The 18486-nt window shown below is 37.8% G+C and overlaps 1 protein-coding gene across 1 annotated transcript; it reads left to right on the forward strand.

Annotated features, from left to right (window-relative positions):
- The first annotated feature begins 5280 nt into the window (after positions 1-5280).
- LOC140241256 (sulfotransferase 1A1-like) lies at positions 5281-18204 on the forward strand. Its single transcript, XM_072321004.1, has 6 exons — positions 5281-5431; positions 6348-6607; positions 6974-7100; positions 8374-8471; positions 15621-15813; positions 16271-18204. The coding sequence occupies exons 1-6, from the start codon at positions 5281-5283 to the stop codon at positions 16378-16380; spliced, it is 939 nt and encodes a 312-aa protein (XP_072177105.1). The 3' UTR covers positions 16381-18204.
- The last annotated feature ends 282 nt before the right edge of the window (positions 18205-18486 follow it).

Below are 18486 nucleotides of genomic sequence, written 5' to 3' on the forward strand. Positions count from 1 at the left end.
TTCATCCGTTCTAAAAGTTTTAAGCAGCCTAAAACTTTTTGCGCGGATGAAATCACAGTGGACGGATGCTCGATGGATAGAGCGGATGAAACACGTATGCGATAGGTACACAGCGGATTCGTAGCGTTTTCCAACGGATGGCAAAATTTTTTGTACGCTTTACATCCTCTTTGCATCCGTAAGTGCAGTGGGACCGGGCCTAAGGCATACGTGTTTCATCCGCTCTATCCATCGAGCATTCGTCCACTGTGATTTCATCCGCGCAAAAAGTTTTAAGCTGCTTAAAAGTGCGCGCTAATCCTGTACAAAACAAAGGTGCATGACAATGGCAATGGTTTGACAATGGTTTTTTTTATTTTCTCATGTCACCCAACGTCAGGGTATTGAAGAAAATCAAAAATAAACACCGTAACAGATAAAATCAGTTAATTGATACATTAATACATTGTAAATTACATATATATACAGAAAATTGCATATTTACAAAATATACAAAATATACAGAATGGTGCAGGACCCAGAAGAGAGAAAGAGAGTGAGAGAGAGAGAGAGAGAGAGAGAAGGAAAGAGAGAAGGAAGACAAACAAAACAGTTTAAAAAAAAAGCAGGGCAACAATAACGCAGATAAAAGCGATTTCAATAATATAAAACTAAACATTGTAAAAAGCTATATTTACATGAAAAAAATGCGTACGCAAGTTTCCTATAGAGACCTACGCTATCGACTCCCCTTTAGCGCTTACGCTTACGCTTTGGCCCACTTCCCCGAGTCCGAAGAAGTCCGATTCACTGTTTAGCCAGTTAGAGAAAATCACAGCACAACACACGCACTACTCGCCCTCATCGACAAAGTCACACACGCACTCGACACATTTTCACACACAATAGGTATCTTCTTGGACTTCTCCAAGGCCTTTGACACGATTAACCATGGAATACTTCTCGCCAAATTATCTCTTTATGGCATACGTGGAAAGGCCTTGGAGTGGTTCACGAGTTACCTATCAAAAAGATCCCAATTTGTACATGTCAACGGCTTTGACTCTCAAAATAAAACAAGTGCATGTGGTGTTCCACAAGGGAGTTTATTAGGCCCACTGTTATTCATTATTTATATCAATGATTTTCGTAGATCCTCGGAGAAACTATCTTTCATATTATTCGCGGATGACTCTAACCTTTTCTTTTCCCACCCAGACCCAAATATCTTAACAAGAACAGTAAATGAAGAATTGAAAGAGGTTATACAATGGATATACGCAAATAAATTGTCACTAAATATTCAAAAAACAAAATTTATGCTTTTTAGTAACTCTTTAGACAGCCTCCCAGGCAATATAACATTTTGATACTACTCCCCTATGAAGTTTCTTCCTTTAAATTTCTTGGTGTTGTGTTGATAACAAGCTTTCATGGAGGAATCATATCAATAACATATGTAAAATTATCTCACGGAATATTGGCGTCATGAACAGATTAAAATATTATCTTCCTTCATCTGCATTATTAACTCTTTATTCTAGTTTGATATTACCTTATTTAAACTATGGGATTCTTGCTTGGGGTAATACATATCAGATATTACTCTATAAACTCTTTTTATTGCAAAAGAAAGCGCTCAGAATTGTTTTTAATCTACATACCCGCGAACATACAGATGCTTTGTTTTTTTAGCATAAAATACTAAAAAAAAAAAGATTTGTATGTGTTTCAACTTGGCCAGTTTATGTTCAATTATAACAGTAATTTTTTACCTAAAATATTTCATGACTTATTTCATCGAAACAGTCATGGTATTGTACATAACTACCCCACGGGACGATCCGGTGAATTTCATCTTCCATTAATGAGAACCGCACATGCCCAAAGTACATTTCTTTATACCGGACCCAAACTTTGGAATAATTCAGATAATAGTTTAAAAGATTCCCCCAAATTTGTCACATTTAAATACAAATTCAGAAAACATCTACTCTCTACTTATAATTTTAGATAATTCAAATTGTTTTAATTCATGCTTGAGCTTTCACCTGCCCTGATGTCGCAGCACTTTGCGTGTTCTGTATGCGGACCTCTCTTCTTTCTTCTCTCCTCTTCCTTTCCTGTCTTTTGTTCTTCGTAGACTTCTATTGTTACTGTCTTCTCTCCTCTCGGTACTGTCTCGCGTCTTATGTGTGTGGGTAATGTGCGTACGTGTGTGTTGTCCTTGTCATATTTTCCCTGTACACGAGGTCAGTGAACAGTGTCCGGGCATTAGCATTGATATTTTATATTTTTTTCCCGACCTGCGTATCTCAATATAACTACATATATATATATTTTTTTTTACAAATGATTTAAATAATCTATATCAAATATAATAGCTATAAAACAAACCCTCGAATAATATATTATTTACTCATTACTTATCTAGCGATCCACGCCCCACAAGCTTTGCTTTTTAGTGGATCACTATTTTCCACAATCGAATCTATTTTCCGCACGTCCACGAAGTATATATGTATTGTTCCTCAAACATATGTTGTTATATAATTTATCTCGGATACTACAGGAATCTTTTGCAAATGTTTGAACAATATCATTTCATGACATGTATACTTTGTACTATGTTTTGATTTTCGTTGATTGGAAATTTGTGCTATGTTTTTTTCTTTATTCTCGTTGATTGATTGGAAATAAACTATGATTGAATTGAATTGAATTGAATTGAATTGGTCCGATCACAGTTTGGCTCATGACTCGGCTGAGGGGAATGATAGCTTTAGCAAACTTCTTTTGTAATGTCATAATAACAGGCACGTTGCACGCACCTTGGCATTACTCCAGACTGCGCGATGCGCAGAGAAGACAACGAAGGCAACGTTACTTAGCAACACCTACGCACTTTACTCTTGATGACAGCTCAACTTCGGTAATCTTCGTATCAATGCTAACGGTGATCGGCAGTATCATCAACAGCGCCCTCTACACTACCGGGACTATCTACCTTTAAAAATCAACCCTCGACTGGCGATGATAATGTATCCCATACATTTAAAAGTCCTATGGTCTATTATTCAGGCTTATGCGAATCCCAGAATTTCAATTTCAATTCAATTCAATTCATGCTTTATTTCAATTTCAATTCAATTCAATTCATGCTTTATTTCATTTTTCGAAAAGAACATAAACATTTCACTTTCTTTGGTAACAGGTAATTAAGTTGCATAATCAAAACAAAGTAAATTGAGAAAAATAAAATCTAGGAACCTTGGGATAAGAAATACGTTATAATGAAAATTGACTGAAGTGATAAAGACGATATAATACGTAAAACATTGAAAAATGGAGGGACCCACTGAAAAGACAATGCTTGTAGAATGTGGGCCCCTCAAGTACAGAATGTCAATAGATATTGAACTGATGCAAAAAGGGGAAGAAAGACTGGGAATAAAGTCAGAAAAAAAGTCTGGAAGCCCACTAAGAAGACAGACACACAAACAGACACACATACTCCGGCGAATAAACATAAAACGAGACTGGGACGACGAAACTAATAAAGGGGGACTTCATAGACAAGACAGAATGCAGGGTAACGCATGATGAGAACGCACAAGTTGTTACTCAGCTCTATAGAAAGAGTGAACGGTGTGTATAGGTGTGTATAGGTGTGTATAAAAAGCGTATCTAGATATGAATGGGTGGTACTCGATGTGATTTTTGTTTGAGAAGAAGATTAAGATTGAATGGACCAATGTTCCCAACATTGAATAGTTCCCTAACAGAGGGGCCCCCATGACATCCGGCAGGACGTCTGACCTTTGGAGCACACGGGCCTACAATTGTATTTGCATCTGCAGGTACATTGTAAATACTCTCAAGTCCGCGTTCGTTGTTTGTGTGTAGAAACCAAGAGATCGTGACTGCTCACTGTACTTCGTCTGTGGAACTTCGACCGGAAGGTCTAACATCGAGCTACCGAAGTGAAGAAAAATCCTATAGAACAGATTGTCTGTCGAGAGGGGCCAAATCACGTCCAACCCCTATAGTTTTACAATAGTAACAACAGTTGCAACGTGTTCTGATCTGCAATCAGCTTAAAAAGGTAGGCAGTTCACCTTGGGGAAGCAGAACCCTGTATCAAACAGATGTCAAAGACGGTGTACTACCACCAGCCTAATGCGTGCATCCCAATTGTTCACACATTAACTTGCAACTTTCCTGTCTATACGTTTTCAGGAAAGAAGAAGATTTTTCAACTTTGTAATCATATTTTTGTGAACTCCAGCAAACAGTGATGAAAGAGAGCTGAGTGAAATTACCCATTTCTGAAATGTTTTCAAACATCAATTGTTTTTTATGTCAGGGCGGGTGGCAGGTTTGGCAGATATTGACGGGTACATTAATTTCATCCTCTTTAACCTTTTGAGTGCTTTGGGTATCGAATGGCACTGGAAACCCTAGCATTATAGATACTGTCTAAAGTCCAAGCTGGCACAGATAGGGTTAAGTAGCTTTGAAATGGGTCAGAGGTGGGCCAATTAACAGAAATCATTGATGGTAAAGATCACCGTTGAAATTCCCGAACTTTTTTAAGGTACTTTAGAAAAATATTCGAGAAGAGGACAGTTTCAACATGATATCTAAATTAATTTAATGAAAAGTGCCCAACATTGATTTTGGTTACAAAATTAGGAAACAAATTAAGATCTTCAGTCATACTGGCAATGTTGTGCATGAGCAATACAGTGATGAAGGATGTCACAACTTTTCGGTATAGGGATCATGAGAGATTTCTTGCTCGAGTTGCCAGACTTTCCGCCTTGTAGAAAATCAAATTTCACCAATATCTCTGTGTTCTTGTTTTTTCCTTTGTACAATGTACATTGCAATCTTGCAAGATCACGTTGTAGAAATAGATCGAAATTGAAATTGATAAACAAGTGGTCTCAGTTTTCCTCCACACTTTGTGGCGATTGGTATATGTTGCGTTCATGCAGGACTCTTTTAAGGTATAGGCCTGTACATCGAGTTTGCGGGTTGATAAATATCACAAAATCCACTCAATGAGGCCTATTAATCTCTATGATTTTGAATCAAATTAACCCTCGTTCAACTTTTGCTAACACATGACATCATGTAATGTTAGAATGTCATGATACATAAATACATGCCTTTTCCTATGTGTGTGTGTGTGATTAAATCCCCTTTGTTACTGAGTGCGAATTTTGTGTGTACTATGGTATTTCACTGCTTTGATGCGCCCTGATGTAGGCCCCTACGTTTGAAGGTTTCGCAAACATGGCGGAAAATGAACCGGCTCACATCAACGGAATGCACGTATACAAGGGGATCGTACTACCCAACGTCATTCTGGACTCCAGCGTAGATGCGTTGCCGAATTTTGAAGTTCGTCCGGACGACGTGTGGATTTGCACTTTCCCCAAGACAGGTACGGACTGCAGGAATTCTACAGTATGTCCCAAAGAATTTACAATCAGATTTTCACGTTGGTAACACCAAAATATGATTAAACTGTCTAAATGCTACTTCAGGGTCTTAAAACATAAGATCTTCACTCAGAAAACCCCATTCAATTTGGTTAAGCGGTCACAGAGAAATATGGATTGTTGTAAAGCATGCCATGAGTCTGATTCTTCCAAATGTAGCACTTCGATGTTCTTGTGTGTGAATACAATAGACAGAACTTGGAGGGAAGAGACTCCTGACATCCTCTACAAAATTCCTCATTTCTCTTTGACCACTGAAGCAAGTCGAATGGGGTTTTCTGTAAGATGTGGGCAATGAGTTATAGTTTCATACCCTGAATTTTTATTTAGATTGATTCACTATTTTCAAATATATTATTGGGGAGGGCACGGTTGTAATTTGTTTGGGGGACATACGGTATTGTCACACTTGTCTGATAAAACGTGTTGTACATGTGCGTTTAAGTGCGCATATATATATATATATATATATTTATACATATATAAAATACTCCTTGACTACAAGCCCACTACTACTTGTACGAAAGCAAACAAAGAATGATAAAAAGACAAGCTTCAAAATATGCGATAACGATAAAGACATGATTTGCTATGATAGCTTTGTATCACATCATGACTCGATCAGAGGGAATCCATTCTTGAACATGTCAAGCATACACATACCCACGTACACGCTGAGCCCATTATTGTACATTTGTATACTCGTACAAACTTACATGCTGCTGGTATCACTGCTTAAATACAGAACGGGCCACCTTACACTTAGCACATGAAATGGTGGCACAGTTGTGTATAATCACTGTACACAAATTTCCAAGCAACGTTACAAGCAATCTACCATCTTCCTCTGGTATGTAGGAACACACTGGATGAATGAAATCGTTGGACTTATCCTGGCCCGGGGAGTACCTGAGAAAATAGACCGAACGCTGTCTACGAGCACTGTAGCCATGATAAACGTGGCCCAAAAGATGCCCAAGACACGGGCGGACGAGCTCCAGAATCCTCTGAACATGACGCCATTTTTGGATGTGGTTGCCAAGGCGAAATCTCCCCGCGTCATTCTGTCACACCTTCCGATCCAGATGCTTCCTACGAAACTTGAGGAGAAGGGAAAGGTCTGTATGTTTGTGCCCCCTGCCCCCCGCCACCCTCGTTTGTGGATTACTAGAGCCTAATACTGGCGCTGTCCTCAATACGCGTAGACAACATGTATCAACGTTCATTCTTAGTATGATATGCTGTTTTGTTTGTCCATGAAACATGTGATTATGCCACTTGTTTTCTGCGTTTGTTTAAAATCAGTTTTGTAGTCGTCGGTCTCTAGAAGAATTGAGTTGGTTGTACATATTTGATCTAAGCACTCTGCATTGATGGACACAAACAATGTTTCTATGCACAATGCTTATTTTCATGATATAAATTTCAACGAAAAAAAAAAATCAGATAAAACAGTTTCAAATGTAAACTTTGTACTTTCCCAGGTTATTTACGTAGCCCGTAACCCGAAGGATATTCTCAACTCGATCTACAACATGATAGTGAAGGGGAAGATTGAGCCCCCTGGTGGTTTCTCATGGGAAATGGTCCTTGGAGCCTTCATGGAAGACAGTGGGTATTTGGTGCATCTTCATCAGTTCTTGGTCGTTTATGGCCTCGTTTTATTCCTAATGATCGTTAATTCAGTGAAAGATTGATTCACTTTCCGGTAAAAATAGGCACCAAGGAGAAGTTAAGCTTAAGGGAATGGTGTGGTTCTGGTTGACCTGTCCAAAAACAAAATGTTCCTAATAAAAGATGGGTCCTACCATTTTTTAGGACCACTCTCTTTTCCTTTTTTTTGGGGGGGGGGGGGATATCTCATGCATTTCAAAATCCATCTTCACCAAATAATCTTTGAAGTGCCCATTATAGGGTTATATGCTCTTTAGTATTTCATAAAGTCGGTTTCTTACTATTTCACAAAAAGTTAAAACCTAAATCCCCAGTTCAACCAGAACTATACCATCCCATTAAAATCGTTAGACTCAGCATAATTCAGCGAAAAAATATAATTTATGTCTATCTAGATGTAGATTATAGTAGATAATTATGACATGGCAATGGCATGTTATGGCTATTGTAATTATACATAAACTGTGCAAACTGAAATATGTACACATCTTCTATTCAATGCAGTTCAATTCAATTCAATTCAGTTCAATTCAATTCAATTCGATTCAGTCTGTAGATTCTCGCATCTGGAAAGCGTCAGACAAGATTGAGGGCATGTTGCTGCATTTCAAGTAATGGAATGTGGAATCTTTCTAGCATCAATATCAAATGTAATGGAATTCAATGAGAGTAAACTCTTGACGTGTGCTAACAATGGCTAAGATACCTCAATAAACGTGAGGCAACGCCAAGAAAGAATAAAACATGGAATAACGGTAAATGTGGATGAAGTTGTGGCATAGAATCAAACCTGTTTATCTACAATATGTTATTGGTAAAGCTTTCTCAAATATCAAGAAGAACGTTTTCCCCAAGAGAATCAATTGTTGCCTGCAATAGCAAGAAATTGTAATAATACACACACACACACACACACACACACACACACACACCTTTGTATATTATATAAAGTTATATAATCATCATGTATCCTTATATATTACATGATACGGTTTACATCCTTTAAATATTCTCTGAATAACCTTTATTCGGAATAAATCAAAATCAATGAGTTGATGAAACCTACCCGTTCTTGTAATAATAACTCACAAAATTTGAGCATCGATGTTTTACCATTGTTTTCCTACATTACTGTATTTCACTTTGTTAAGGTTTATTTCTTAATTTCATTTATCTATTTGTTGGTCATTCTTCTTCGCCTTTCGTGTAGAGGCATCGTTCGGGCCGTGGTTAGATCACAACCTGGGATTCTGGAAAGTCCGAGATAAAGACAACGTACTCTTCCTCTTCTACGAGAATCTCAAAAAGGTATCGGATGATGATTCTGAAATCTGGTGCTGTAACGTTTAAAGAGGCAGATGATCTTAGTGGATAAGTTCCTAGTAATTCTTTCTTTTCCAGAAACGGCACAATGTGCTGAGTGGATATGACGTTCCCCTGCCGTTACCACTGGCCTTGGGCAATTTAGGAAGGGTCATCATCATTGTTCCATTTTCCGGTGCTTCTTTGCTTATTGTTCGTTGTTTGTTTGTTGTTTGTTTGTTGATTGTTTGTGTGTTTGTTTGCGCCCTGTTCAAAAAGTAGGATATTTCACCCGATGCATAAGCTATGATTCGATCAGACCTCTATATACGTTCTCTCCGAGAGGCAGGAGTGTGTTTGTCTATTACTAGAGGGGATGGCATAAAAGCACTCTGTTGAACAGGATTCAGGCATGACTCATTGGATCTTAGAAACAATCCGTTTGATAGCAAGGAAAAAGCGTTTCATACCTTCACACAGTACCTGTTGGAGAAGGGTCACAATTGTCATGTGGGTGTGTGTATGGCATGGGGTGGGGTGATTATTCTCACAAACAAGCGCAATATACGAATATTCCACATTGATTGGTCGATCTAGAATAACAATGAATTGCCCCTGGTTATTAACGTGCAGGGGAAAGGTTGTAGGTGTTACAAAAATACATTTCCCACTTTTGATCCCTAATAGCTCAAAAACTATGTCTCCGATTAATAGCTGAATAGTGTACAATTAAGTTGGAGGTGATTTGAATATGAGAGCATGAATCAGTTTCGTAAAATTCATGATTGATTTTAAAGTTAAGTTCCAGATTTTGGTCAAATTTTAACCCTCTATACAAAATTGAACTTTACACAAGAACCAATGATATGTATGTGAGTGTGTGCTTGACCCTGAACAATAGACATGAATACCACGAATACCACCTTTTCAGAGCTCTGCTGACTAGGCTTCTGGACTCATGCTCCAAGGCACATGAATGCTTTATTAATAATTACACACTGTAGTTCATTATGGATTGCCCTTGGCACTTAAGTCTGAATTCATGGTAAAGGGTAAAATGCATGCACATGAAAAAAAAAAAATAAGCACATGTTTTCATGTGCTTGCATACACTACGTTTCTGGATGAATAAAGACTAGCTGTGACAATGGAATGCCAAGACGATTTTTCCCACCGAAATTGTGCTCTCCTTTAAAGCGTGTTTTTTTTTTTTTTTTTTTTTAAGAGAGAAGCAACAGATAATCAGTGGCGATCACAATGACGCACTAGTGGAAGCTTAGACAGAGCTTGCCATATATCAGAAGTAGCCCATTCTTGTACGAATATATACAGCATAAGTATAACAGATCGTTTACATACTGTTACCCGCACGAGAGTTCGTGACAGCCTGTTATACTACAAATCTCACAGCTCTAATGGCGGCTATACTTGGCCTCAACGCCACAGTTTGTCTTGGGCAGTTGCGTGCCCCAGAATTTTTTTTTTTGAATATTGACTCCATGTGACAAGTAGTGTTTGCTTTCTTGTAAAACTCAAGTGCATCCTTCTAAATGAACTATATGACTGCAGCATACTGCCAAATACCCATACGCACAAACACGCTCACACCACACGCACATACACAAACACACACACAAAAGAGACAGACGATTTAACAAGTACTAGTATTTGATTATTCTTACAAACAAGCGCAATATCCGAATACTCCACATTGATTGGTCGATCAAGAATAACAATGAATTGCCACTGGTTATTAATTCATTCCTTATTTTACTTCCATCGCCAATACCTGGCCAACACAATTTGAATACAAAATCAATAAAATTCAGCGCATGTATTTGCCTAATGGTACGCGGATATTCCAGTTGCTATTATTTTTGTACGACAGTCACACAACTCGAAATATTGAGTACAGTCACTATTAGTGGTGCAGGCTCAACGTGAACATGCAAAGAGAAAAAGGCAAGAAAGGGGAAATAGTAATGGTAGGGAAATCAATTGTAACATCATTTTTGAAGCTGAGATTTGAAGGTAAGGATTCTACGGTGTTTCTGACTAGTTTCGTGAACAGATTGTTATTCTTTGACCTGCCGACCTGAAAGTTTCATAAAACACAGGATAAAAACAAGACCAGACGGAAAGGTTTCACGCACTTTATATACAGGCAATTAAAAATCAAGTGCTGATCACTGTGCCCGTTCTTCCTAAGAGTAAGATGAGATATAGTCTTTGATGTTGCAGACGCAAATATATAAAGTAGTGCAAAGTCCAAAGTCCATGAACCCGAAAGTGACTGTGCAGAAAACAATATCTTTCGATCAAAACATCCATATTTACCTACTAAAAGGTCTGTCGACCCTCAAGACTGCAAAAGCAAACTTTGAGAGCGTAAGATACGCGCTTTGATATGGTTCCCTTATGCACGATATACATTCAGGCTTGAATAAATTCAATTCAATTCAAATTAATTTATTAGGAATTGTCTGCAGCAAATACATATTGCAAATGAAATACAGTCATTTCTTTTTGTTTACAAGACATTAGAACATATAGTGTGTTTATCCGAATATAAAACTGAGATATACGTGTACAGATTAAAGAAAAGAATAAGGGAACACGTTAATTGGGAACCACTCGGGGAAAAAGTGAATCAAATGATCTGACTGAATTATGGCACAGGTATTGGGCGTGTGAATGCAAAAGACTGTCGTCAAATAAGCATAGAGCTTGAAGATACGACAGCCTTTAAAAAGAAGAAGAAAAGAAAATGGGCAAAACATTCATCTTGTATACTTATCGAAAAGAAAAGAAAAAACAAACAATGACATTCTGACATCGCATTGCGACAGCAAAAATTGTGAAGACACTACATGATACAGAGAATGAGGTGAGTGACGTGAGTGCTGGTGCAAGTAAAAGAACCCGGCAGGCGCGCGATACTAGGTGCCTTTTACGATACGAAAACTTAAATATGTTTATTGAATAGTTTGATGTAAAGAGACTGGGGAGGATATCAAAACATTAAAATCAATCTATTTAGTTATTGGTTACAAAGGTCATATATCAGATAATTCCCATAACTTGATATAATGTACTTTTTCATGTTTGCTTTACAAGAAAGAAGTGACGTGCATGCTTTAATTTGTTCGGGCAGAGAATTCCATATATCCGGTCCATGGTGTCGGATAGATCTATGAGCGACAAGTACCTTCGGATTATTAAATTTAGATGATTGTCATTGCAATGACGAGTAGGATCGGGAGTGTACTTTGTTATTTGAGATGAAACGGTATAAATGAAACGGTATGTTGAAGTGAAAAAGATATACGTATGTCAAAAAGATGAGGTCGGAGATATGTACCCGATTCTATCAAACATCCGGTACAAAACAGTAGCTCCAATATAATTACTAGGAGGCTACTGCCAGAGTGACGGGGCAAAAACCACGGCACATGGCAATCTTCAAGCATTTGGTACGACTGCTGGAAATCACAAAGTTCCCACGGTCGGTGGTTAAAGTTTTACACGGTGTACAAAAACAGCGATTTACACAAAGGCTGGTGACAACGGCATGGTATGATCAACACACGACATGGTGCCCATTCACAATTAGGCTCTCCACGTTATGTGTTATAGGGATAACGTGAAGTAGGGAAAGGCTTTACGAGACAACGGAAATATTTGACAGAACATCTATTGGTGAGTAGTAATTATTTCTGATCAAATTCCGACAATTTTTTTTAATTCAGTCTATCTACTCGTCGGCCGGAAAAAAGGTCCAAATTTTCTCGGATATACGCTGTGTGTTGCACAGGAGGCACAAAAGCTGCGCAGTCCAGATGGTTATAATGATGGGAGTATGGTTGCAAAGGAAAATCATGGAGCTGAATATGTATGTTCTCAAGGCAGACTTAATTTGATGTTGTTGTTGTTTTAAAGAAGAAAGAGAAAGAGAAAAAAATTGGGGCCCTATACATCAAATAATTTTGCCCCAGACAATTATACTAATGTAAAAATTTGACAAGGCTATATTGGTGACTTGTGTTTAGTCCATGCCCTCGACTTGCGACTCGACATTTGTTTGTTTGATTTATTTTTCTTCCAACACAATTTCATACATAAATTAAGATTATTTTCAGTAATAATATTATCACATGGAATATCAGTAAGCAGATTACAAGTACATACATGATTCAAAGAAGGAAAATCGATGTGTAAATTAATTTCATTAACAAAATATAACTCGTATTACCAAATTTCCAAATAATTATCTGAGAAATTATGCGGAAGAAGGACTGCACTATATAAGCAAAAGCTTGAGCACGTGGCAGCCACATTTCATACTGGCCTCAGTAGTATTTGAATTCCTTCGGACGAAACCTTCTAAAACTTTTTTTCCCCATCGGAAGTCATCCTTAAAGGCACTATATACCATTTGCACATGGAAACAAAAACAGCTTTAGTGCTTCGATAGTTCTAAAATGTGAGTTAGGGATGAAAAAATATAAAACTGCTAATCGTTAAAATCAATAATCAATAATCAATGCTAAGTCCTTTTAATATAAAAAAAATTAATAATCGTTATTATAAAACTGTTTCTAGACTTAACTGTCTAGCAGTTATGATTTACAGAGTAAAACAGTGATATCTTCTTATAATTTAGGCTTCATTGCAAAATGCTCATATGATAGGATGTTCTGTGATACAGCTACCCTACACGTTTTATGCATAAAAATGTGAATACTCGAACATTTTTCATCACTGCTCCCAATGGTAAACAATACCTTGAAAGGGAAAACCCAGTGCAGTTGAAAGTTAGTCTGAAAAAGAGTTCAGTTTTCTGAGCACATCAATGAAAAGTTGATCAGAATCGAATGAAAAATAAGGAATTATGACATTTTGAAGTTGTTTCAATTTTCAGAAAAAGACTTCTTGAACAGCCAATATGAATATGCAAATAGTGAAGTGATGATGTTATCCCCTCACAGCTTGCCATATAATTCATACACAAAATTTTGAAACTTCCAGGTTTTCATTCAAACGCAATTGCGCCCCAAGCTCAAATTCTGATATATTATACAGATACTGATACTAATCATTCAGGCGCGGTGGAGCACTCCAATTTGCATCTCATTATCGCCCCGTTCTATTTGAATTTCCAACGGGCATCCACGGCTGCCCGAAACTGTGTGCATGAAAAAGTCAAATCTTTACCTTCTCCTTGTGCCGCTATGCGTGCCGCTAGTAAACTCAAACTTCCCACACTAAGTTTTTAAAAACCTTCCTTTTGATGAAAAATTATGAAATTTGCTGCACTAGAACTTGAGATATTAAAGCGTTTTGAAAATCACCTCTCGCAAAACATGCTCTCTGTTTTTTTCTGACCGGGCTCCAATGTCCGAAATTGGCAACATAAGTTCATCAGGCTTCAATCCACATATGTGAAAGTTTTCGCTTGGTTCCACCTGTATTTTTGGAGAAATCAACTTGTTTCTACAGGGTTTGGAATAGAAAATTTTAGTCAGCGAAACATTTGAAAATGACGTCATTTCTTTTCCCGCAATATCGCGTATGCGTGGTAGCCTACGTGAGATTCAGGATCTCGTGCTCATTGTTGGTTTACATGTGAATCAGTCAATTTTGCCAGCTGGGTTTCTCGTGTTGTGTGATTTGGTAAGTAGGAAGTTTGATGAAATTTCATTCGTGATAATCATATTTGAATGTTTTATTTCTTACAAACATCTTAATGTTTCGTTTAAATGAGTAAGATAATCAGAATAATGTAACGGTCTGACATGATGTGCTTTTGATCGGACTCTGCGGCGCGTCTCTGTCGAGGCCGAGCTCGAGGTTCGGCCCGGCCAGCCCGGGCGGTGGACCTTAGCAGTTGGTAGTCAGTGCCGTATATTAAGCTGAGCGGAGCCTGTGATTGTGTTTGTGAAATGTGTGAGGCCCGTGTGTGAAGCTTTTTAGATTAACATGTCAGCTCAGTTCAGTCTGCATTTTTCTACTTTCTCCTGTTTTTGTTTCTGTTAAAATATCTCCTTCGTAGAAGGTGAGAAATTACATTTATTCAATCAAATAAAAGTGCAGTGGCTGAGTGTCGCACGGCGGTGACTGCTGAGCTGCTGCCGCGCACGCTGCATGCAGCAATGCGTTGTGTGTGCTGTGACATGCAACGCTACAGTGACGCGATTATATCATTATACATGGGACCGACCTGTACGCTTTGCGTTCGTGTCATTTTTGACATCACCTTCTGTTTTTTTCTGACACAACCATGGCCGGGAATATTACGGTATGAAATTTAAAATGCAAGCAGATAAATAAATTTCGGTGTACTTTGTTCGAATGACGCTTTGGTTCCGCAATCACACTTCGTGAATTTTAGGATGATTTCGAGGCATATTTTTGGTAATTTTGCTCGCCATGTTTTCGCTAAAATTTCACATTTTATCATTGTCAAATCCTTTAATATGTTATATGTGCATATTCCGACATGTTTTCAAATTCAAACTAACTCAATTTTAGTCCGAAAATAGGTTTCCTTAAATTGTTATTAGCTTGAGAAGTTGTTTACTTTTTCACAACTACGCGAGTACATGTTGTTTACTTTATGCAAATGAGGCTCGGCTGCCGATGGATTTCTGCGAGATAATTGGGGTGCTCCACCGCGCCTGCATTATTCTGAAGTTACTCAACCAGGAATAAGATCATGTTTTACACTAATGACAGAAACATTGAATTTCGTCAGTTTTTTCACACGATCAATGGGAAATTGTGAGGTGATGACATAATTAGCTAACCCATTTGTATATTCATACCAAATGTGCGAGAACTGTTCTGCAGAAATTAACGAAACCTCACAATCTCACAACTTCCTCGGTTTTCATCCGATTTTGATCAAAATTTCACTGCTGTACTCGTAAGATTTTACCCTTTCTTATCAGTCTAACTTACAACTGGTTTGGAATCATCTTCTTTACATCCGATTCCCTTATAATCTAGGCATCCAGAAAATGATGTTAAAAGTGTGCTTGGCCGGAGTAGAAGATTTTAAACAGAAACAACGCATCAAGTAATTACTCAAAATGGAATTGTTTGAATTTCACGATAAAATTTTGACTGCTCATTGGGTATTTATTCTGGCATCAGAATCCCGTAGAGGGCGTACGGCAGGTGGCAGCCCACATCGGCGTTGACCTGACTGATGACGAGGTGCAGAAAGTTGTCGAGTGCAGCTCGTTCAAGGGAATGAGTAAGACGTACACAACGCGTAAGACGGACGAAAAAGCAGCCGATAAGGACTTCCACGATGTGGTGAACTCAATCCCCTTCATGAACAAAGGTATAAATCAATAGCTTGAGATGTGTTCTGGGATCAAGCAGAGTTCTTATATTGCTTGCATATTCTCTTTATTGAGTTGATACTAACAAAATGTACTCTAATCTGTCACATGATTGTATAGTGTGTACTTATCAAGAAGAGAAGAGAGAAGAGTTCGTGAAAGAGAGTTAGAGAGAGAGAGAGAGAGAGAGGGAGAGAGGGAGAGAAGGAGAGACAGAAAGACAGACAGACAACCTCCGGCCCGAGAAGTAATGTACTTTTATGTAGAATAAAATACAACAGATAAATAATATTCCTAACCAATCCGCATTTCAATAAATTTTGAAAATCAATGACAACAATGCTCGGTTTTGTTTTTTGTTTTTGTTGTTGTTGTTTTGTTGTTGTTGCTGGTTTGTTTGTTTGTTTGTTTGTTTTGTTTTTGTGTTCATATTTGGGTTTTTGTTTTTTCACATAGGCATTTCCGGTCAGTGGAAAGAGCGCTTCACCGTGGCCCAAAACGAAATGTTTGACAAGTGGTACGAAGAGAAAATGAAAGGAGTCGACCTCACTTTCGAGTTTGAATAAATATCGTCCGGGTATTTGCAGCAATTTGACATTGGTATCTACGACGCCAACATCAGACTGATCTGTTTTACATGCTGAACCCAAGAGAATGTGGTTTCTATGTTGTCAATGTAGTTTTCTTTCAAATCCACGTTTCCATCTTTGCAGCTTTACATCATCACACTGACAAAACCACAAAAACCTTAGTTTCTTATACAAATACAAATACAAATATTACATAAACACAGAAGAGGTGTAACCTTTACCTGAATGTACGGCTGTCTCGATGTGAAAATAATAATACTGCATGATATTTCCAGTGTGTCATACAGCCAAACAATCAAACAGAAAAACAAACAAGCAAAAACCTTAAAATTACAACACTATGCAGTCAGTTCACAGCTGGCCACTAGACTGGAGTGAGTTTCCGTTGAAAATTATCTTCTTTTTTTTCAATGTTTGAACCACGAAATTGTTTTAATAATTTCAATCCATGCCAACCCTGTTAATATAAGAAAGCTGCCATTAAGTTTCACGTTGTAGTAAGTATACAGCCACGCAAGCCCACAAAGTTTCATGTACTGGCATTGCATTTTGATTGTAAATCACTTTATACTCTAGTTAGTTGTATTGTTTGAAAGGTATTACTCAGGTCAGGGACTTCATGGATTATGCAGGAATTGCCAAATTGGCAAACCATGAGAGACCCTCTCATTTTCATACCAGAGACAAATAGCAGGTGTCTTGTCCAAAATTAACGGCACTGACAATTACAAAATTTACGAACTTACAAACTATTGTAGGCGTTCAATGTGGGGACAAAATGCTACCAGCAGAGCACCTGCTATGTACCAAACGCATACCAAACTACTACAACTACATTACATATCATAGTTATTTGTAATAAAGACACGTGGATGGTGTTGGCTATAAAAATGTGACAAACAAACACTGTATTGTGTAGCAGCACTTTAATTGGGCATTCCAAACGATTTTCATAATTCAACATCGTGTAGTACATAAATCGACAGCTCCATATATAGATTTGTGAAATTTATCGTGGTCCTTGAGCATAGAAACCAATAAACAAACTGAAAATATTATACAAATTACACTGGAGAGTGTTGATGACATCAGAGCCTCACATATTTCAGAAATGTAGCAGTGTAATTCAATTACAACATCGCTTGCTCAACAAGCTCACCTGTGAAGAATCTATGCATGCCTTCTTCTTTTGTTCTGCTTCCTTCAGCCACAACTCATGCATTCTTAATGATGAGGCTGCTATGTCATCATCCTTGTTCAGAGCAATTTGTTATAAATGTTGAAAACATTCTCATTCCTCATCCCAATCGCTATATATTCTGAAACTTTGTAGTCAGTTTAACTAATTTATGATTGTTTAATTGTAAAAATCTGAAATCATCTGGAGGTCCCCTTTACGTTTGTTTATATGATTGGATTAAGATGGAATCCCATTTACTTTGTTCAATTTTCCACTAATAAATAATATTCATTATAAAAGTAGGGGAAAAAATCCCAGTTACCCTTGTGGGTGTACCAGGGAGATGTGGGGATGTCTGCATTCTCTTTCTGGCGTAGTATCGTGTATGATACCTATCAATGCAATGATAGGCAATGGTCATTTTATATCGAATGGCATTACACCCATTATCATTTTGCATGCGCAGCGCATGTATTCTGTTATTTACATGATGATCAGAGTGCATGGGACATTTCGAGAGGCCGAGGTGTTTTAGATGCAAATCGTATGACTTGCTTTCCAGGCGATCCTCAAACAGAATAAAGTATGTTCCCTGTTGGTTTTAGACATGAACAGAATTTCAATCAAACCCCCATGAATCTTTTTGTTGTTTTTTTTTGTTGTTGTCATCTTGCTCTTTAAATTGCCCGTGAAGATGCTGTAAAAGAGATACGTCAGACAGAACAACATATTTCAGAACATCTTTGTTATCCAACCAAACATATAAAACCTTCCAATGCAGCTTCTTCTGCTCCCTCTACAGACGACTAGTGATATGGATGAAGAAGAAGATGATGATGATGATGATGATGATGATAATGATAATGATGAAATAATGTATAGGCTTACATAACAACCCCTGA

The sequence above is a fragment of the Diadema setosum genome, chromosome 17 (assembly GCF_964275005.1).
Source record: "Diadema setosum chromosome 17, eeDiaSeto1, whole genome shotgun sequence".
Classification (NCBI taxonomy): domain Eukaryota; kingdom Metazoa; phylum Echinodermata; class Echinoidea; order Diadematoida; family Diadematidae; genus Diadema; species Diadema setosum.